The 21,140-nt window shown below is 53.8% G+C and overlaps 1 protein-coding gene across 1 annotated transcript; it reads right to left on the bottom strand.

Annotated features, from left to right (window-relative positions):
* Nucleotides 1-1,461: 1,461 nt before the first annotated feature.
* PIP4K2B (phosphatidylinositol-5-phosphate 4-kinase type 2 beta) lies at nucleotides 1,462-20,774 on the bottom strand. Its single transcript, XM_027747127.2, has 10 exons — nucleotides 20,589-20,774; nucleotides 12,185-12,282; nucleotides 10,835-10,931; nucleotides 8,117-8,269; nucleotides 7,169-7,315; nucleotides 6,721-6,759; nucleotides 6,182-6,295; nucleotides 5,641-5,899; nucleotides 5,276-5,379; nucleotides 1,462-4,391 (listed from the first exon to the last, which is right to left on the bottom strand). The coding sequence occupies exons 1-10, from the start codon at nucleotides 20,766-20,768 to the stop codon at nucleotides 4,311-4,313; spliced, it is 1,272 nt and encodes a 423-aa protein (XP_027602928.1). The 5' UTR covers nucleotides 20,769-20,774; the 3' UTR covers nucleotides 1,462-4,310.
* Between the last annotated feature and the right edge of the window lie 366 nt (nucleotides 20,775-21,140).

Here is a 21,140-nt window from a genome sequence, read left to right as displayed (position 1 = left end):
CCAGGGGTGTCGGGGCACGACCCGCGCTCTGACCTCGGCAAGGGTGGGAACACCCCGGGATGGAAAACTTCCTGCAGCTCAGGGAGGCTTGGAAAAGACTGCATAGTAGTCACAGGACTGGGAGCATCCACCACCACGGCCCCCAAGTACCACACACCCTCACTTCCCCCTCGGGGGGCTCAGATCCACTCCCCACCCGCTGCCCCCGGGGAAGGCAGCGCTCTGCAAAGCAGGGATTTCTCCCCCCCCCCAAAAAAAAAAAAGGAAGTAAGACTCAAGTGGTTTAGTTTCCTCGCTGATCATGCTAATCTGATTCCAAACCAGGATGCAGGAGCACAGCCTCCTTTTTTCAGGCATCCCGAGTCACCTCCTGCCCCCCTCCCCTGGGAGTTCTCCCCGGGGATGAATTTCGTGATTTGTGGCTTTTTAGAATTAAACCCGGGTCAGGCAGAGAGAGCAGAGGGAAGGATCCCACTCTGCCACGAGGAGTGAACTCCTGCTGGTATTCCCACAGCAAATTCCAAACCCCCTTCCCAGCTCTGGCACCAAGGGTGGGAGCTCCTGGGAGCCCTGGGAGCCCTGGATCCCGTTGAAGGGTGACCCAACACGCTCCCGACTGGGTTTTATTGCACTATTGGAGCAAAGCTGTGGCTCTGCCCTTCCCTCTCCCACTCTTGGTTACACTGGAGGAGCTGAATCGACAGGGAAGGTGGAAATTCAAACTTCAAAGCAGGTTTTAGTTGCTAAATTCTGACAGCTCAGAGAGAGAGGGAGACCCTGTGGAGTGTGGATCCCGCAGCTCCCTGCCCAGCTCACCCTTCAGGCACTGCAGAGGTGCTGCACACACTGATTAGTTTGAACTCCAGCTGACCAAACTGCACTGCTTTTTTGTGGGTTTTTTTTGTTGGAAAATCCTGCATTCTGATCCAAATCTGAGCAACCTGCCCACCTACTGCAAGTCTGGCAGCCGAGGGGGGGGTCAGTCAAATGCACTTCAGTGTAAAGTGTTCTGCAGGGTACATGCTACAGACAGAAATATCTACATTCAGCAAACTAGAACTAAATCCACACCAGGAACAGACAACAAACTAGCACAAGCAGTTGTAAAACCAGAATTGAAAGGGCTGGGTTGTCCTTTTTTTTTTTTTTTTTTTTTTTTTTTTTTAAATACTCGAGTTAAAAAAAGTGACCTAAAACAAGATAAAAACAAAACAAAAAAAAAAACCAAAACAAAACCAAAACAACAACAGCAACAAAAAAAAAAAAACAAAAACAAATGAAAGAAAAAAGTCCCTTTTAAAAACAAATCAAATATTTGCAGCTTCACTTCTTATTCTGGTAATAAAAATACTGTCTAGAAACAAAAAAATTAGCATTTTTAACGTAATGCTACCTCTCAAAATGTAAACAATATACAAAATGCTTATGTTAAACAAAGTTACATACCTGGGTAATACATCATTAAGTGAGAAAATTGCATTTAATTACTTTAATACACACAATATGGCAACTTGACAGAAGTGGCAGAATTGGGGAAGTGCTAAAGTGAATAGAGTTTGTGGGGCTTCTCTGATCACTTGAGCCAGAAACAGCCAATTTAATCCTTGCAGGAGTTTGGAGTGGAATAAGAAAATACAGTTAACTGCTCTCCAGCCCTTTTTATCATTTCTGTAAAGACTGCTGCAGGAATTAACTGTATTTTAATTTTATTCCTGTTTAGGAAATCGGGTGAAGGAGATTTTTCCTCCCAGTTCCACTCGATTTTCTTTGGGTTGTTTGTTTTGTGGGGGTCTGCAGTTCACCCACTCCCTTCTCTCTTCCCCCCCCCCCCCTTTTTTTTTTTTCCTCTTTTATATATATATATATATTTAAATAGGTGATTTAAAGATAAACAGTTCCAAAGCTGGTTTCCCCAAAAGGAGAAGGGCAAACTTACCAGGCCAAAGTTGCAGATATTCAATGCAGACTTTTTAAAACTGTCAGGAATAAAAAGTTGATCGGCGTTTTAATTTCTAACTGGTAGTAAACTTAAGTGCTTATTGTTTAAGAGAGAAAGCAACCAATCTAATGCCCACAAAAGGAAGCTGATGGTGCCCTGAAGCCCTCCCTTTTTTTTTAATTTTTTTTTTTTTAAAAGGATTCTCAACAGCTGCACAATTTGGGTTGTGGCTTTTCCAGCTACACACCTTAAGACACGAGACCCTTTTCAGCCTCCCAGACAAGGGTGGGTTCACACCCCCAGGGCAGGGAAAGGACTCCAGGGGGGGCACCAGGAATTTGTCCCCACCTCAAAGGGAATGACTGAAAAAAAAATATTCATACCCCCCCTGTTACAAGCCCTAATTTTTGATTTCTTAAAGGACTCTATTTACAGTGCACTCTTGTTGGGCTTATAAATTTTCAGCCCCCCCTCTTTTCTTTGTCCCATTTCCAAGCTGAGACCTGCGGGATTCACGTCAAGAAATGTGGGGATGGAACACGAAACTCCAAAAAAAACCCCCAAAAAACCCCAAAACCCCAAGCCCACATTGAGAATCCAGCGTTAAAAGTCAGGGGGAATTACCAGGGTGTGATGAGCACCAGTTACCTCTCGAAAGGACCAAAATTCCACACAGCAAAACTGTAGCACGTGTTACAGCACAGGACAGACATTCCAAACAAGCTTATTCCCGGAACAAAAGGCATATGTGAAAAACAGTTCCAAGGCAGAGAAAAGCGACAAATGTTTCAAACTGCAAGAGGTTTTTTTTTTTTTTTTGTTCGAAAACGCTCAAATCCTGCTCGGAAAAAAAAAGGAAAATGAAAAACCAAAAAAGAACCAAAAGGGGGGGTCTCTGTAACTTGTGCAGCAGAGCTAACAAAACCCAAAGCGAGCCCGACAAGCTTGGCTGTGAAAAGTATTACAAGCATTCTGGAGACAAAACAGGACGTTATTCAGTCACTCCAATCAGTTCCAAATCCTTGGGGGGGGATGGAAAAATAATCTGGCGCAAAGTGTTCAAACGTTTCCACTCCTCGACTGTCGCTCTAGAGAGGGGTTTTTGGAGCAGAGGAAGAGTAAAACCAACCACAGCTCAAGTCCTGAGTCCTCTTGAGCAGTGGAATTTGCTCCACAGTCACAGCTCCCAGCACTCCCCACTGGCAGCGAGTCCAATTCCTTCGTGTGCAAGTCACATTGCCATTGGAAAAAAAAAGAAACCAACTAAGCCAAGAACCTCTGTCAGGAAACAAATTCAAGTACCTGTTGCAGATGGGGTGAGTAAGGAAGACTGAACATTAGCTAGATTAACACTGGCAGGACTGTGATGGTCAGCTGTGGCCTAAGAGACACGGCAATTCCTGACCGAGGCGCGACAGGGAAACGTCCCAAGAGTCAAATGTTATCCCATTATCTACAGGTACAAAATGCCTTTTTTTTTTTTTTTTTTTTCTGGTTTTCTTTTAGGAAATCTTCAGAGCTGGCCAATTGAAAGCACAAGGGGTCCGAGCACATCATTAGCTGAGGTTGGTCAATGCCACTACTACTTCTCACACTTGGTGGGTTTTGTTTTAGGTTCTAGGAGTTACACCTTTTTTTTAAGAGATCATCTTTGGTGGATGTTCCATTTCCCTCGTCCTTCTTGTAAATCAAGTGCAGTTACAAAAAAGTTTTTTTTTTTTTTGTTACTTAAATTAACCAAAAAATATAAAGTGTCCCAGTCTGAATTTACCTAAAGTTCAGCGACTCCTCCTTATCAGAGTTATAGTTTCCGTCCTTGAAATGGTGAGCTATTTTCCTTCCAATTCCTACCAAGAGGGAAATAAAAGGGATTGTATGTCTTTCTGGTAAAGACAGTCCAATAAAATAAAAGGAAAAAAAAAAAAAAAAGGAGTAGTTTGTGGAATCAGGCACTGCTTCACTCCCACTGAACATGATCTAGAGCCACCCCTTTATACAGTGCCACGTCACATCCCTCTGGGATCCTCTTGATCAGAGAGGAGAAAATGTCACTAGAAAGAGCAGTGCTGAAACAATGCACTTTGCTTGGTTTAAAAAGCCCTCAAATCTTAATGTCTGGGCACTTCTGTAACATAAAATCCCACTTTTCCTCCTGGGTCAAGTGGACTGTTGGAGGGTGCACCTAGAATGAGTTTTCTCTGAAGTCACGCAGTGCCACACACTCACCTTGCACACCCACACACACCCCCACACACACACATCCCACACACACCCCACATGCTGCTACAGTGTCTGTTCGAGTGTCACAGGCTGCGTTCTCTGGGTGAAGGAGCCCCTCTGCTCTTCCTTCCTCGCTGAAGGCTGAAGACAACTATGCCAGGATATTGGAGATAAACTCGTTGAAGCGTTTCGAGTACTGCTCGGGGTTCACGGTGGAGATCTCTGCCCCGGCCTGCAAGGCAGAGACAGAGCAGTCAAACACCCTCCTCTGAGGGCCAGGAGGGATGGCAGGGAGGGATCATGGCAGCTCTGCTGGGAAAGACCCAGAACAGTGTGCAAGTTCTAGGAGAAAGACCAACAGGTCTAGAGAGACCCCCATGGAAACTGCTTTTAGCTCCAACTGCGTCTTCAGACCACGGAGACAAAGCACTACCTTTGTTTCCTCGTGGTTTACAGGAGATTTAAAAGGAGCATAAAGAAATCATAATGGCTGAAGCTGGGCCAGGGGAGGGTTAGGCTGGATATTAGGAAAATATCTTCTTTCCCCCAGAGGGTGGTTGGCACTGACCAGGCTCCCCAGGGCAGTGGGCACGGCCCCAAGGCTGCCAGAGCTCCAGGAGGGTTTGGACAACGTCCTCAGGGACAGGGTGGGATTGCTGGGGTGTCCTGGGCAGGGTCATGATCCTGATGGGTCTCTTCCAACTCCTTCTATATAAACTCCACATGGTGGTGGTGGTGGGTTGATGGTTGGACTCGCTGATCTTAAAGGTCTTTTCCAATCTTAACAATTCCACGATTCCATGTCCTGCTATAACCTGGGCTTTTTTCAAGCCCTTTTGGGCAGCTCAGGATTGCTGCCAGGGAACAGGAGCAGCCCCCCTGCAGCCAGTGAATTCCTGCACCTCCCAAACTGGGATGTAAATACAAATCATCCCCAGCCAGCCAGAGGGAAAACCTTTGTGGGACAGTGACGAGGGGAGAGCTGCTCCTTCCTGTGCAGAATTTCCACACTGGGAGGAAAATCAGTGCCAGGAGACCCCCCCACACACACACAGAGGGCCATGCAGGCAGAGCAGAAGCCCCCCAAGGCCATGCCCCTGCCCCTGCCAGGCTTACCCCGTGTTTCACTGTTTTGGCAGCGTGTGCAGCTTTCTTCTTCGCGTCGTAGGGCGTGAGGATGTCTATGATGGCCATGAAGTAAACTTCCTTCTTGGGGGCACCTGGCAAGGCAAGAGAGTCGCTGGCACCCCCTGAGCAAAGCCCAGCTCCGCTCCCCTCCTCCACAGACACCCAGCAGAGCTGGCAGGGAGAGCAGAGCAGCTGGAGGCTGCAGGAGGGCAGGGAACACCAGCCCACCAGAAGCATCACTTCCACCCGTTCCAGCTCAGCACAGCGAAGGGGAGGGACAGTCCTGCCACTGCACCGAGCCCAGGGCACCTCCTGTGCCCACCACAGCTCCCCCACAGCCCCACAACACTCACTTTCGTGGCTTTTCATGGCGTAGACGTCGACGGAGGGGTCGAACTCGCCGGGCCCGAAGAACCGGGGGTAGTTGAGGAGGTTTCCGGGGCTGTCCGGGGGGGTCCCGTAGGAGGAGATGGGGTTTCCCCCCAGCCCATCGTTCTCACACTCCTCGTCCTCTGCCCGATCCTCCACTTCCATCTCCTCCTGCTCTGCCCGGTCGACGTCGTGGATCCCAACCAGCAAACTGTAATCCATGATCTTCAGCTGAGCTAGAAACTGGGGGAGAGAGAGGAGTGAGAACGGCAGCCACGTGGGAGCAGAAATCCTCAGTCCTGCCCTGCCAGTGCCCCCCTAAGCAAGGGCTGTAGCGTGAGAGCTAAACCCTTTTCAGACTCCAGAGAATCTACACACGAGCTCCCAGGCCCACTGCCCTCAGCAGGAGCCTGACTGATCCAGGAGTGACCTGCTCTCCAGGCACTGCTGCACCCCTGGAGCCAGAGGCCCCAGTGAGGATCCAGCCATGGGAGGCAGAGGAAGAGCTGTCCCCCAGGAAACTACCTCCACGTCCCGCTTCAGCTTCTCAAGGAAGTTCTTTTTACTCTCTTCTCCAACATGCAGCTTCTGACCCTCATTCAAGAAGTCGTTGTCCTTGAACGTTGGGAGATCCTTGGCCTGCAACGAAAAGCCTGTGTCAAATTCTCCAGCCCTGGGGGAGGGATGGACCATGGATCCCTCAGAAATCATAGAATCATAGAATCAGCTGGGTTGGAAGGGACCTCAGAGATCATCAAGTCCAACCCTTGATCCAACCCCGCTGTGGTTCCCAGCCCATGGCTGCTCTAATGTGGGGTTTGGAACTGGTGGGATTGTCCCCCAGAAAGTTCCCCCCACTCCTGGCAGTGCCAGGGAAGCACCAGCACCTTCTCCCCCTGAGCAGTTACTGGGCACAGCCCGAAAGGTGGGACAGAAACAGGTTAGAACTCAGGGCCTGTTTTATATCCCCTGCTCAACAGCCCTTTGGAAAAGGGAAATCAGTTGGATCCCATCTGCTTCCAACCACCAGGAGGAAGGAAAGGCTGGCCAGGGTTGCTCCATACCTTCTCTTTATCACTTGCTTCCCTGGATACTGTTGAGCCCTGGTAAAAAAAAAAAAGATGAAGAAAATATCATTACCACACTGTGTGTCATATTCCCAACCAATTCACTGACAACATTTAATTTCTCCATGCAGAAAAAATCATGGAAGTATTTTTAAAATGAGTGCTCAACCCCCTTCCCACGATCTCCCTGGTTTAGTGTAGGTCACTTGGGATGGGGGAATGCACCAACATTTGAGCCCCAGGTGATGCTCCACCCAAAGCCCCCAAAACCTGATCCCTGGAACAAAACCCAAAGCCCACAACCCTGTCGAGTGGGTGTTACAAAGCCCAGCTCCCAGCCCTCTGGAGGAGCTCCCAGCCCTCTGGAGGAGCTCCCAGCCCTCTGCAGGAGCTCCCAGCCCTCTGCAGGAGCTCCCAGCCCCATTGGAGCCCTCCAAAGCCTCACCTTCAGGTCGTATTTCCTGTGCACAGTCAGCCTGTGGCTGAACACGTTCCTGGTGACCACCATGTAGGTCTCCACGCCGTCCACCGTGAGCCGGTACATGCCCAGGAACTGGGGCAGGAGGGTGTTCCCGTGGCACTCCACGATGAACTGCAGGACAGCAGGGGAGGGAAGGGGCAGAGAAGGACAGTTCAGTCACACAGACCCCACCTCTGACACCACACAAGCTCAGCAGGATGCTGAGAGTGACCCTCCAGTTCCAGCCCCCTGACACCGATGGGAAAGGAGACCTGAAACGTCCCCCGGGGTCCCAAGAAAAGGAGTCAAGGCATGGTAAGAACCTTCCAGCCCTCAGCTGAGACAGGGCATCCCATTCCCTGAGCAACCTGATCCAAGGAGTGGCATCCCTGCCCGTGGCAGGGGGTTGGAACTGGATGATCTTTCGGGTCCCTTCCAAACAAACCCATTCTGGCACTCTCTGACTGTGTGTGTGCCCAGCCTGCTGTGACAGCCAGGTGTGCCCTGGCACTGCCCAGCTTCCCTCCTCGTGGTTATCTCAGTGTACCTGACAGTAAAGAGCAGATGGGCTGGCACATAATGTGGACCAGGGCAGAACATTTCCAGCTGTCCCCCTTTGCCCCCCCTTCCCTGCTCCTCTCCAGTCCCTCTGGAAAGTCTAATGCAAAGGACTGGATTGGGAGCATGTTTACAGGTCTCAGGTACCAGCAATCCATAATTCATTGATGTCAGGAGCTGGGTGAGCTGTGAAGGGGCTCAGCAGCACGAGGAAACAGGCAGCTGGGCCACATCTGGCTCTCAGGTCCCAAGGAACTCCATTTTCTCCCACAAAACCTCTGCGGGAGCTCCGCCAGCTGCGAACCCGAGCTCCGGCTCCCCGGCAGATCCCGGGGTGTTTGCAGCCCATCTCCCAGGGTTCCAGACTCACCGTACCTGGTGGTACTTCTTGAGGATGTTGTGCATCTCTGCCACGTCCTCGCTGGACACGGCCTTGATGACAAACCTCCTGTCGTAGGTGGTGAGGAAGCGGGCGCCGCAGCGGCCCTGGCTGTCGCTGTTCACGGGGGCACTGCGGGTCACCGAGTTCTGGGGGGGCAAGCACAGGGGCAGGGACTGGCAGGGGCTCTGCCACCTCCCTGGGGAAGGAAGGGCAGCCTTGGGAAGCCAGGTGGGACACGGGTGAGCAGGGCCAACTCCTGGAACAGACGCGCCGGGTGTGTTCCGGCCCCGTAACCGTGTGCTGGGCACGCTTTTTAAAAACCTGGACGGTTTTAGGGCTTCCATCTGGGCCTTCTACCTGCTGACATGTTTTACTCCAACACCTGGCAGGTGTTTTTGAGGGCACTTTTTTTAGTAAAGACACAGAATACACAGAGCTCTTGGCATGTCCTCGTGGAAATGGAACAACAGTCAGGGTATCTCTGGGGTTTAAGGAAAGCCAGAACAAAACGACTGAAATGGCCTGTTGCCTTTCCTATGGCAAAGCAGCTTAAGCTGGCCAAAGTGGGAATTCTTTGCAGGCCATCCTGCAGCCAAAAGCCACCCTCAGCCCCTGCTATTCTTGCCATGGGACGTAAAAGATGGGAGTATAAATAGCCTGGTTGTTCTTCCGACAACCAGCAGCATCTGTCTTTATATCCCTGTCTCCACCCTTAGCAACGAGACATTGCAGCTCCCCTTCAGACTTGCAGCACGACTGGAAAATCCCAGGAAAACTGCACAGCAAGGATCTGCCACGCTCCCCGAGCCACGACACGAGCTCTTTGCTCTGCTGCCTCTCCCCAGGCAGTGGGAGCCTCATCCCTCAGTCGGAGCCACTGCTCTTCACACCTGCCAAGCCCAGCAGGTCACCTGTCTCCTGCTGGTCCCCTCCATCACTTCCAAGCTCCACCTTCCATCTCCACCCTGCCCAGTCACCAGCGTTTGCTCAGGAGCCATTTTATCAACCAACAGCCTCCCACCAGCATTTCCCTGCCACAGGTCCAAGGAGAGAGTGCTCTGAAGCACAGCAGTGCAAACACCTGGATAATTTAGCCAGATGTAGATCCAGCACCTCAGGGCCGGACAACGTGTTTCAGGATGGATTATTTTTTTAGGTGACAGTCACACTGCTCTCTCCTCTCCCCTGAGCTCTGGAGAGCTGGCAGCAGAGGGAGCCTGCTCAGCTGCAAGCACAGACAGAGCCTGCTGTGAAAAAGGGATTTACCGTGTCACGCTGCAAGTGAGCCGAGAGGTTTCCTTTCAGAATGAAGCATTTAAAGCTTCTAAAACTTTAATGAAGCAGGGGGGGAAAAAACTCCACCGCTGCCAACGGCTTTAGAAAGCGTCAGGAAAATAAAGGCAGAGGGAAAAATCCCCTTGTTTCTTGCTGACATTTGCAAGGGAGCCTGTGCTGCACAGTTTAATCAGGCCCTCACCTCAAAACCACAGAGCTTTTCTTCTGGAGCTGGGAAGCAGAAATTGTGACCACACAGAGCTTTACCAAACTCAGGGCCCTTCGGTTCCCTTCCTGTCCCTCCCACCTCTTCCACGCTTGGGGTGTTTAATATTTAGTGTTCTGGCTCCATTCCCACTCAAGCCATCACATTTTACCCACCTTGAATTTAGGTCGATTAATATTTTCTTTTTAAGAAGCCAAACTACCCCCAGAGGTGGGAGGAACAATCCTTCAGGACAGCAGGGGAAGTGTGAACCATGAAGCAGGCACTGAGAAGCAACAAGAGCATTGGGCACACTCGGGGAGGGTGTGACAGAGACGGGTGTGACGGGGGCACACACACGGGACCAGAGGGAAGGAGTTTGGTGGGATCAGCAGGAACAGCCCTGCTCCCATCTCCTCTCCCCAGCAGGCAGTGCAGTGAAGAGCAGGAGGCTCAGAGCAGTCCCCCACGTGCCTCCCTGGCTGGCGGATCCCGGGGATATTCCAGCGGGTGCCCCGGGCCTGGCGCCGTGCCCGATCCATCAGCGGCAGCGGGAGCCGAGGACACCGCTTGGATTCCCGGCCTGCCAAAGGCCACGCTGCCATCAAAGCCTCCCTCCCCCTGCACGGGCTGTCCCCTCGTTCCTGAGATCCCCAGGCAGCCTCCTGCTCATCTCCTGCTCTGGGTGGAAGGGTGGCCCTGCTGCAGCAGCAGCAGCTGTGACATCTCTCTCTCTCTCTCTCTCTCTCTCTCTCTCTCTCTCTCCCTCCCCCTGGATTTAAGCCCCCAAAAAGTCTGTCCCCTCCAAGGCCTTAGGGGACGTGTCCCAGAGCAGAAGACACCCTGATACACCCAACTCAACAACACACACACTTGTGTGTTGTTTTACAGATTCACCTGAATCTGTAAAGCAACACCAGACTCATTTTCCTTGCAGATGTTCCTCACTGGATCTTTGTTATCCTCCAGCTCCTGCCTTTCCACTGTGGCTCCTATTTCACGCCTAGGTTCAAACTCCCCAGAGCAGGGACCATCTTCTCCTTCTCCTCTTGCCCAGTGCTTGGCACAGTAAGCTCTCCTGCACTGCTGGGTTATGGTAAAACCACTCAAACCACGATAACAAACCCAGAAAAGCTGATGATAACAATGTTTGTACCCTGGTTTCTCCAGCAGTTTGGTTATTCTGTCCTAGGGAAGGGTGTCAGGAGGGCAGGGAGGGAAGAGCTGGTACCTGGTAGTCCTGATCATCGATCCCAAATCTCTCCCGGAGGTTCCGGAACACCAGTGGACAATACTCCTTGAATTTAAAGCGACTTGGCAAGTTCTCCCTGGGGCAGAAAAGAGATTTGTGTGTAACAACCAAACCATCAGCTTGATGAAATCAAACTCGATTTTTCTCCCGCTTCTCTGCCAACCCCCCAGGGATATCCCACCCCCTCCCACCTCCAAGGGTCCCACTCTGCAGGTATTTCCCCTCACTAGGGATGTTTGGATGCCTGCAAAAGCCATCTCTCCACGGGGATGGTTGCAGGATCCTGACTGACAGGCTGCCTGGGCGAGGATGCCTGTCCTGCAGAACAATCTCCTCTGTCACAAGCTCAGGATCATTTCTCTCTCTGCCCCTCCTTTGTTTCCTCGTGCTGTGCAGTCCCACAGCTGCCCCCTGCACGCTCTGTTACTGGGGAGGATGAAGAGCTGCAGGAGAAGGGGGGGGGTGGGCTCTGATTTCAGATCCCATCAGATCACTCGTGTGTCAAAGGAAAGGCCAACGCGCCACAAACCCGGAGCACGGGGGAGAGGGGGGGGAATCAGCTCCAGCCTGGCATGTTCCAGACTCAGCTTTGCTGCCAGGCTGCCCCCGAGCACAGGACAGCAGGAACACACAGCATTCCCTGTCCCTGAGAGCTGCATCTGCTCCCTGCCCTGCCCTGATCCTGCCCAGAGAGGATGGTCCTGCTTGGACACGGTGGGAGATATTTTGGCAGCTCACTGTCGGTGAGAATCCTCTGCACCAAAACGTGGGAAACTAAAATCTATGCAGGAGAAGAGGGAAGAGCAGATCCTGCACGTTGTACGTGCCAGGGAAGACAAACTTTCCAATCACACTCCCACTCTCCAAAGCTGATCCCTGGGAAACTCAGTGAAAACAAAGGATTAATCAGGGAGTGCTGCAGCCCTGCACTCACACGGAGCAAGGGTGGGGAACACGGCTCTGAGCACCAGCCACCACCAGGGCTCCAGAAAGGCTTCCAAAAACTGATCTTCTGGGAAAAGGAGATGGGAGTAACTCCACAGACAGCCCATGGGCCCAGGGGCACAGCACAGCCTGAGGGCTGTCAACAGTCTTATCCCTCAAAGGATAGAAACCAAGCCACAAAAGAGCATCTCAGTGACAGGCTGACCCCTGCCACGTCCTGGTGAGGGGTCTGAAGAGGCCACAGGCTCAGGGCTTGTGTCCAGCCATGCCAGATCCTTCTGGAATTTTGGCTGGGAACAACCCCCAGAAGGCCTTCACCACCCCAGCTGCCCCAAAGCAAAGAGCTCTCATTAGGGACCAAGAGGTTGGGAAGCACCCACTTACTTGTTGAATAGATGATTGTCCACCTTAATCTTACTGTAGGCTTTAAAGTCATCGGGCATTAACATGACAGGGACGGGGACATTGCTGAGCTCGTTGATCTGAAAGAGAAGGGAAAAGGAGACTCAAACCTCTGTTCCACTGCCCTGCAGGGACTGCCAGTGGACTTACAGGGATGCCAAACACCCCAGAGCCTGGTTTGGGAGCACTGGAACCCATCAGACTGGAGCAACTGTGGTTAAAAGCCACAGCGCCCTCTCATTCCATCACGTGCCGAGTCCTCACCTCCTTCCATCCTTTCACCTTCCACTGCCCATCCAAGACACAGCTGAGAACCCAGACAAACCTACAGACTGAGAAACAGCAGATTTTATGTTTTCACTAAGCCCCCTTTGCCTTTATTTAGGAAATGTTGCATCAGCCAGTTTCTTAACTAGTTCTCCCTGTTACAGATCACTGATGACCCAAGTCTTGGCTGTGGATGGACTCTGGGAGCTTTGGTGCAGCCCAGCACAGCTCCCCACGGATGCTGTTTCCATGCTTGCTGTCTCCTGTTGCTCTTATCCCACCTTCTCTGGAGGGATGAGTCACTCCACTAGATTGTTTTTGCTCCTTAGTCATGTGTGGCAGCCACAGGAACACAGGGAAGCAGAATGAACGTTCAGCTACTATTGTACAGACAGGCTTGTGCTGCAGCACCCAGCAGTGACAGCACTAATAATAATAATTAAAGAACAACAGAAATCCACCTCTGGGCTGTGTCTGGCTGCCCTGCCCCACACAAGCCCGTGCACTGACAAGGCTGTGCCAGAATCAAGAGCAGGTCAAGAGGCACCGTGTTTCTGAGGGCCCTGGTGTCATCCACTCCAGGGACTCCACAGCACTCCCATCTCACTGAGCTGCTATAAACAGCCTGGATTTAGGAAGCGACTTCATTCCAACTCCGTTCCCATAACTACTGTGCCAAGCAGGTAATGCTGGAGAGAGAGGCAGACAACACTGGCAACAGCAGGGTTTGGCTACGAGTCAGGCCTGGGGTCTGTTCCCAACACCAAAATCTTCCGCAGGTCAAGTGACTTCCAGCCCGCTTGGAAAGCTGCTGGAAAACTTCCCTGCTGTCTGGGAACAGGGGCCAAGTCATCAGGCTGAGAGGGAAGGGACTCCAGCTCTGGGATTCCCCGTGCAACAGGACACACAGCACTGCCCAAACTGCTGCCACATCCCTGCCCGACCCCGCGAGGACCACGGGATCCGGAGACGTGCCGTGAGCCATTTCCATGAGGTCCCTGTTTATCACCCCCTTTTCTCCCCCATCACGAATAACCAGACCAGATTTAACACACGTCAGACTGGAGAGAAAGACACATCCACAAAAAGAAGATGGCTATTTTCAGAGCCAGCCATCCCACACACCAGATATCAGCGGGAAGCAAACCGGCCATGGCTCCGTTGGGAGCAGAAAAGGGGCTCTGCACAGCCCTGCCCTGCTTTTCCTTAGGGCAGCACTAAGCACTCCCATAAAACGCTCTGGGATGTATGGAAAACACTGCACAGGGGAATGAATAAGCAATGTCACCCCCTCCCAGCATCAGCAATCCCCCCGGAGCAGGGAGGGCAATGCCAAGGCTCAGTCCTGCACTGAGCTGCTCCCGGAGCCAGAGGCGAGGAACGGGAGGTTCCTCCAGGTGAGGAAGGGATCTCCCAGCTCCCAGTCCCTGCAGGGAGCTGCATCCCAGTCCCACGCAGCGACTTCCCCTCGGGGTGAGGAGAAAACAACTCATTCTGTACCAAGGCAGAGGCGCTGCCTCCAGCCACTAATTAGTGCTGTCTCCCAGAAGGGGAAGCCCGACGGGAGCAGCTCCTGCCACACGCCTGCTCCCAGCCCTCTTCCCGGCTGGGGAAGGCACAAACAAGCCGTTATCAGCTCCTTCCCGAGCGGAGGAAGGGTGCTGACGGCTGAGAGGGAACAGCGACTGTCTCCTCCCCGGCAGAGATTCCGACACAAACGCTTCCCGGCGGCTCCGGGTGCCCTGGTTTCTGCCACGGCACAAACCTCAAAGCGAGCCTGGCACCTGTTGCCGCGCTGCTGACTGGCAGAAATGGTGCACAGGGATACCTTGTTTCCCTTCAGAGGTGCTCCCGCTCCTCCCGGGATACGACAGCCACAAAAATTCCCCCCCCCCACCAACCGCAGAAGCTTTTCCTCCCTTCCAGCTGCGTAGGGATTTCTGGGGGCTTCGGAATTTCGGCTCCAGAGCAGACAGGGAGAAGGACAGGGTTTGTGCTGGGCACCGAAACCTGGATGAAGAGCTGGACTGGCCATTTCTGGTGCCAGCACTGCCCACCCGGTGGTCACTGGCCCTTTGCTCCTGACACCAACCTGGAAGCAAACATGGGTTTGTTTAGTTTATTTTTGCTGTCGTGTTAGGTTTTTTTTTTTTTTTAATTTGTTTGTTTTTTAAACACTGTGTGCTGCCACAGTAACACCCATGCTTGACACTTCCCAAAGGGAGAGGAATGAGAAGCCCCCCCACACACCCCCTCGGAACGGGGATATCCCAAACCCTCCTTTCCCACAGCACAACCCTCAGCATCCAGTTCCCCTCCCTAAGGATTATCCAGCAGCAGAGTGAACCGCGAGGAGCCTAAAGGAGGGCCAGCACCCATCACCTCTCCGGAGGGATCCCTCTGCTCGGGCTTATCCCGGTGGAATCTGAGAGCAGCCTCCGGGAGCAACGTGACTAACGCCTGGCACATGTTTGCTCTCTCGCCTTCTCCCCGGGGAGGGGCGTGGAGAGCAGATTATATATAGCAGAGTGTGTGGCTCGGGGTATTTATGCTACAGGAGGCAAGGTCACGGCAAGGAGCACAGCAGGGAGGGGCTCCGGGCAACCTCGGCTCCTGGGAAGTCCGTTCCCAAAAAAAGAGACAAGTCTCCTGGCTGGAGGAAGTTTGGCTGCACCGGGATGTTTGGGGCGGGTACAGGGTGGGCAGTGAGGTCTCGGTTCTTGGTTGTGGAGGAGGCAGGTGCAGGGATCACATCACCCCCCCGGGCTGTTTGGAGTGTCACCTCTGCAGGCACAGCTGTGCCCGGGGGGTTCCCACGCCCCTACAAAGGCTTCAGAGGTCCCCAAAGTGCAAAAAGAACGGGCAGTTTGGAGCACAAAGCTCTTCAGCCCAGGGATCTGCCCCCACACCCAGCACAACGCTGGGTTTCTGTGAGGATTCCAGAGTTTTAGCCCTGATCTGCCCTTGGATCCGCCTGAAAAACGAGTGCCTGGTTTTGCCCAGTCCTGTCATGCCCCGAGTTTGCCATTTCTAGAAGCACAGACCCCTGAGAGGGACCAGCCCAGGCTGAAAGCACCATTACAAGTGCATTTTGCCACCTGCACTTTGCAGAAAGACCTGAGGCCCCAGCCCTGCCCCTCCCAGGTCAGCTTTCCCAGCGGGAATGGCACATTCCCAGAGCCTCACAAAGGGCTCAGACACACCCCGGGCTCGGGGGCTCTCAGGATTTAAAACCAAGACCCATTTTAGCCAGACCAACTGCCACCATGGAGCACTAAGACAGGGATGCTTTCCCATTTCTCCGCTGGTCCCACCAGATCCTGAGAACAAAGGAGCAATTCCCAAGGAATTCAGGCAGCCTCGTGTGCCCAGAGTCACTCCAGCAAGGAAAGGTGCAGATCAAAGGGACATAATCCCAGGGAAAGGCAGGCAGATGCCATCAAGGAGGGGAAACCTTCATCCCACCCTCCTCTTCAGCAGCCCGAGAGCAGCAAGCTCAGCCCTGCAGCTCCTCCAGCTCCCCCCAACTCCCTTCACCCTCAACCAGCACAATTCAGCTGTGCCTAAGCCACCCCTGGTCTCTCAAACACCTCCTCAAACACCTCCTCCCTCTCTCTCTCTCTCTCTTCAGCTTTTATTTCCTGGTCACTGGAATTCCTGAGCCACACCAGTCAGGAGTTCAGGGTTGACAATTTGTGTTTGCCACCAGAAGCCAACCCCCTTTTCCAACGAGAGGCACATCAATATTCCATGTCATTCAGGGACAGCTGTTGGGACGAACGGGCCAGGCGTAATTTTGTTTCAAAACCTGACTGTAGCCTCAAAGTGGCAATTACCATTAGTAAATTGATGGGAAAATGCAATTTGTTTACTAACAAGATCCAGCTGATGGAGTGTGCAGAGCCTACTCTCCAGGATTCTTTAGGGCAGGAATTTGCTGGGGAAAATAAAGATACTTTGTTCCCCCCTCCAAGCCTTTCAAAAGCATCTCCAAGTACTTTGTGAGCATTAGTTAAACTTTATTATCCCTCTGGGGAAGGAGGTAAAAGACACATGGCAAAAATCACTTCAGCACGGAGACAAACCCACATCTGCAGCAGAACTTTGCTGCTGCTTAACACAGTAAAGGAACTGGGTGATGGTTTGAGGGAAAAAAGCCTGTTTTCCATGAATTAGAGCATGATTAATCAGTATCCATGCTAACAACCCCCCCTGCAACGCTAGGGAAAGCATGAATCTTGTAGTCAATAATTCCTGCCAGTGCTCTGGGGACACGGGAATGCTCTAAGAGAGGGCAAAAAAAATCCAGCCCCTGGTGACAGCAAACCCACCCCTTCCCAAAGAAAGTGCTTGGAAGCCTGTGGAAAGGGGCCCTGGCTGTGTCACAGGCAGAGGAGTCAGTGCCACCCTCCTGTCACCCATCCAGGACCATGGGAACCATCTCCCAGTCCAGGGGGGCAGAGCCATTGCTTCCCTTGGGCCTAAAAAAACCTGAGGAATGGGAAGGTTCAGTGACCCACCCATGGCCACACCAGCCAGTGGCAGAGCAGGGAAACGAGCCCCATTTTCCTGGCTGAACTACCCAGGAAAACCTTCCTTTTCCCTCCGTGGCCAGCAAGGAAAAGGGCTCCTGGAATCCTGATTTAACTGGGATCACATTCAGAGCCACGGCCTCGGTCATTACCAGGGCTGTCATGGCCATATGCTGCTCTCTCCAGAGGTCAATTAGAGCCAGGGCAGACAGTGGGGCTGGGAAGGACAGATCCAGGCTGTTCCCACTGTGCCAGGACCAATTTATGGGATTTGAGCATTTGATATGTGGCAGATGCTGCTCTGGCTACAATTAACATGGCAACACCAAGCCCAACGCCGCGGAGCAGGGAGGAGCGAGCTGCAAATCCCAGTTCTGCTGTTTCCCTGGAATACTAACGAGCTGTGCTCTGGCACCACTCCTAAAGGTCCTGGGAGATGGGCTGCTGCTCCAGCCAGGAATCTGGAGCCTCTGGAGCACAGGAGGCTGCCTCAGGCAAGGTCCACACGGCCAACAGATCTCCCCCTTTCCACAAAAATGGGATGTTTATGCCACCCCCTGTCCCTGCCAGCATCCAGAGCCACAGGGAGCCTTTCCAGCTGAACTGGCACCTTGAGGAGCATCATCACAGCCCGGCCAACTCGACTGTTCATTTATCCAACAGATCCCGGAGCCACTCCCCAAACTCCCTGGGATCCCAGTGCCTCCCATAACCAGCACCTCACAAGCGTTTCCATGGTTTCCAGAGCACCACCCAACACTGGGTTCACCCTGCTGGGTGGGAGATGGCTGCTCCCTTCCAGAACCATCCCAGCCCTCCCATCCCGTGCACACAGACCCATCCAGGGCACGGATGGAGCAGCACACACACATCCAACCCAGGGGAGCTGCAGCTCCTCTCCCAGTGCCATGACGACAGCAAGGGAACCATCTCCACGTCTGCTGGGTTTAGTGTGCTACAGAAAACTCAGAAGTCAAGGGTGAGCCTCTGTGGCTCCACTTCCCTCTCTCCCCTCCCCTCCCTGAATTTTTCTAGCCCAAAATGTACTTGTTTGACTAATACCACCCACGTTTGGCCCCACTAACACGGGCCACGGCCCCACCCTGATCCCGATCCAAACACTGGCTGGGGAGCACCAGGACAGCCAAGACCCAGCTCCTCATTCCAACACTCCAAACTGCTGTCCCAGAGACCAGTTGCTGTTCTTGGGGTGCTCCTGATCCTCTCCAGACCCATCCCCTGCCTGTGCTCACACCAGCTGCTCACGAGCCTGTTTAAAGGCAAGGCCGAGCCGTTGCCAGACTCGGATAATGGACCCACGGGAATTTCTCCAGTGGATTGCACAAAATGGTTGTTTGTTTGATTTGTCTGTGAAAAAGTTCATCTCAGAGGCAAGTCATTTTGACAGACTTTTGCTGGCACAGCCCCGGGGTTGTGCTGAGAGCTGTTTTCTCCTCCTCCCACTCCAAGGATCCCAAGGCAGAACTCCCGGGACACAGCCAAGAGACTCACCCACCCCTCCTTGTCCGGCTCTGCTCCAGGAGCCAAACGTCAAACAACCCCCCAGAAGACTCCTAACAAAGTTTAAAGGCATCCCTGAAATCATTTCCACGCGGTCCAAACCCATCTGAGTTCCAATTCCCACATAACCAGGGCACCAGGATCATCTCCCAGACACAGCCCAGGATGAGCAGCTGCTCGTGGTGAGTCAGTGGAGCCACCTCAGCTCAGAGCTCTGTCACAGCAGCCCTTTTTGGGCACTCAAAGACTCACCCAAGCCCAGAGAACCGTGGCAGAGAGGTGGAGGGATTTACTGGGAAATCCTGGATGCCTATCCAAGGGTGAGGAGGTCACAGCTGAACTTTTCTCACCCCCTTCCCAGCCCCTCAGGATACCGTGGCTCCTTCTGGCAGCAATTTCTTCCTAATACACATCCCATATAATCTCATTACCAGCTTAGTGTCGCCTTGGTTCCTCCCTTTGCCCAAATATTTCACAGCCAAGTGCTCCCAAAGTTCCACTGTCCTGATCCAGGGCCTCAAATCCCTGCCAGGCTCTGACTACCCAGACAGCTACAACAAAAAAACCCACCCAAAACACAACCCCCCCCCCTCAAAAAAGGCTAATTTCCACAGAGCAACAACTGTCCCTAAGAGGCCAGGGATGGAACTCCAAAGAATCCCACCAATTTCCATTTCTTCAGGGCTTCTAATGGCACCACAGATCAAAGCCTGATTAAACTCATTATCCTGCTTCCTGGGCAAGGCTTTGAGCACTTGGAACATCCTTTGACTCCGTGCTGAACTACATTTGGAAGCTTTCACTCCAGCCAGGCAAGCCAGGAATGCAAGTCTGATCTTTTTTTGGTGTGTTATTTGTTTCTGAAAAAAAAAAAAATTAAGCCCAAATCCCTTTCACTCTCTAGGAAACATCCACTAATCCACTGGAGAAATAGGTGTGTCTGAGCCCTAAAAGTGGATTAATTCAGGAAGGGATGAGGCTTCTGGATTCTCTGACCACCTAGAACAGCATCCAGCACCCACATCCAGGAATCAATCCTCCTCTCCAGCACGAATTTGTGCCTGACATCACAGAATATTCCAGAGAAAACATAAAGATGGTCTTAGGAATTGCCAAAGGAGGTGGATTAGAGCTGAGCCAGCACAGACATTCCCAAGGGACCCTCTCCCACCTCCCTCCTGAAACCAGCTCCCACAGGAACGGAGGCCAAGAGCACAGGCACGGCCTGAGTCCTGGAAGCTGAAGCCTGGAATCAAAAGGACACAAGGCTGGACAGATGGAGCCAAAAGGCCCTTTTTTGGGGATGGAGATAACACACATAATTACCCAAGTGAGGAGCAGGGGTGTCCCCTCCGGGCTGTGACACGAGGGGGTCCCTCACTGTGACAGCCACAGGGTGGGAAGGCAGGGGCTGGGACAGGGGACAGGGCTGTGGGTGACAAATTATTGTCCTCAGGGTCCCCCCAGTGCCACAGAGGGGGGTGGGACAGGGGAACAGCACCCGAAACAGCATCGCTCCCCCTCCCCAGCCCTGGGAAAAGGGGCCAGGGAAGAGGTGCTGGGAAAGGTGCCAGGGGTGGGTGTGTGGGGGCAAAGGGACGTGTCTGGGAGGGACCCCTGACCCCAAAGTGCCTGGGGACGGGGATGCTCCGGGCAAGGAGCCCCAGGAGAAAGGGCACCACCGGGAACAGACCCCAGGGAGGGGCTGGATCAGGGATGGCATGGAAAGGGGGGGAAAGGCTGCGATTTAGGGGGAGAGAGGGTGTGGGGGGCAAAAGCTGCTGTGGGAGGGAGGGAGGGGTGGGAAAAGGCCCAGGCTGAGGGGGAGAGGGGAAGGGTCTGAGCTGGGGGGGCTTGGGCACCTGCTGAGGGGCAGGGCCGGGTGTGAGGGGGACAAGGGGGATCGGGGAGATGGGGGGGACGAAGGGGATAAGGGGCAAGGCCGGGTGTGAGGGGGCGAGGCCCCGTTCCCGGGGGTCAGTGCCGGGCCGTTCCCGGCTCTGAGGGGGGAATGAGGGGAGTGTCTGTGTGTGGAGGGGGGGGGTGCCCGCGCCGCCCGCTCTCACCGTGTGGTTCGCCCCCCACATGAGGACGCTGAGCAGCGGCTCCGAGGCCCGGAACAGCTTCACCTTCTGGCACACGAAGTGCTTCTTCTTGGTCTTGGTCTTGCTGGCGCTGAGGGCCGAGCCCAGCGCGGCCCCGCCGCCCCCCGCCGTCCCCGCGGCCCCCGCGCAGTTCGCGGCCATGGCGGACCCGACCGACCCCCTCCCCGCGCCCCCCTACCAGCGCCTCCGCATGGTTCCGCCCGGCCCGGCGCACACCCCCCCCGCGCCCCGGCCCGCAGTGGTACCGCCCGGCCGCGGCAGCCCCGGCCCGCTGAGCTCCCCCTGCGCCGTCCCCCCGCCCTCCCCCCCCGCTGCCGCGGTGGTGCGGTCCTTGTGTGTCCTCCCTCCCCCCCCCCGCCCGCCCCCGCGGTTGGTTCGCTCCGCCGCGGCGGCAGAGCCCGCTCCGGCCCCGCGCTGAGGAGGCGCCAAGATGGCGGCGCGCGGAGGGGGCGGGCGGCGGGAGGTGCCATGGCCGCCCCCGCGGGCGGGAGGGGGGACAAAGCCGCGGGTAAT

This window comes from Pipra filicauda, unplaced genomic scaffold, assembly GCF_003945595.2.
Source record: "Pipra filicauda isolate LSUMZ 115617 unplaced genomic scaffold, ASM394559v2 scaffold615_size277210_pilon, whole genome shotgun sequence".
Taxonomy (NCBI): domain Eukaryota; kingdom Metazoa; phylum Chordata; class Aves; order Passeriformes; family Pipridae; genus Pipra; species Pipra filicauda.
The sequence above is the reverse complement of the archived record's forward strand: the minus strand, read 5'-3'. Positions and strand labels throughout refer to the sequence as shown.

Bases quoted from the DNA above. Each gene is read 5' to 3' on its own strand.
- PIP4K2B (XM_027747127.2), bottom strand. From the start codon at position 20,768: ATGGCCGCGAACTGCGCGGGGGCCGCGGGGACGGCGGGGGGCGGCGGG. The intron at 12,283-20,588 runs GTGAGAGCGGGC...CTTCTCTTTCAG, and splicing joins TGTGGGGGGCGAACCACACG to ATCAACGAGCTCAGCAATGT. The intron at 6,760-7,168 runs GTGAGGCTTTGG...TTTTTTTACCAG, and splicing joins ACAGGAAATACGACCTGAAG to GGCTCAACAGTATCCAGGGA.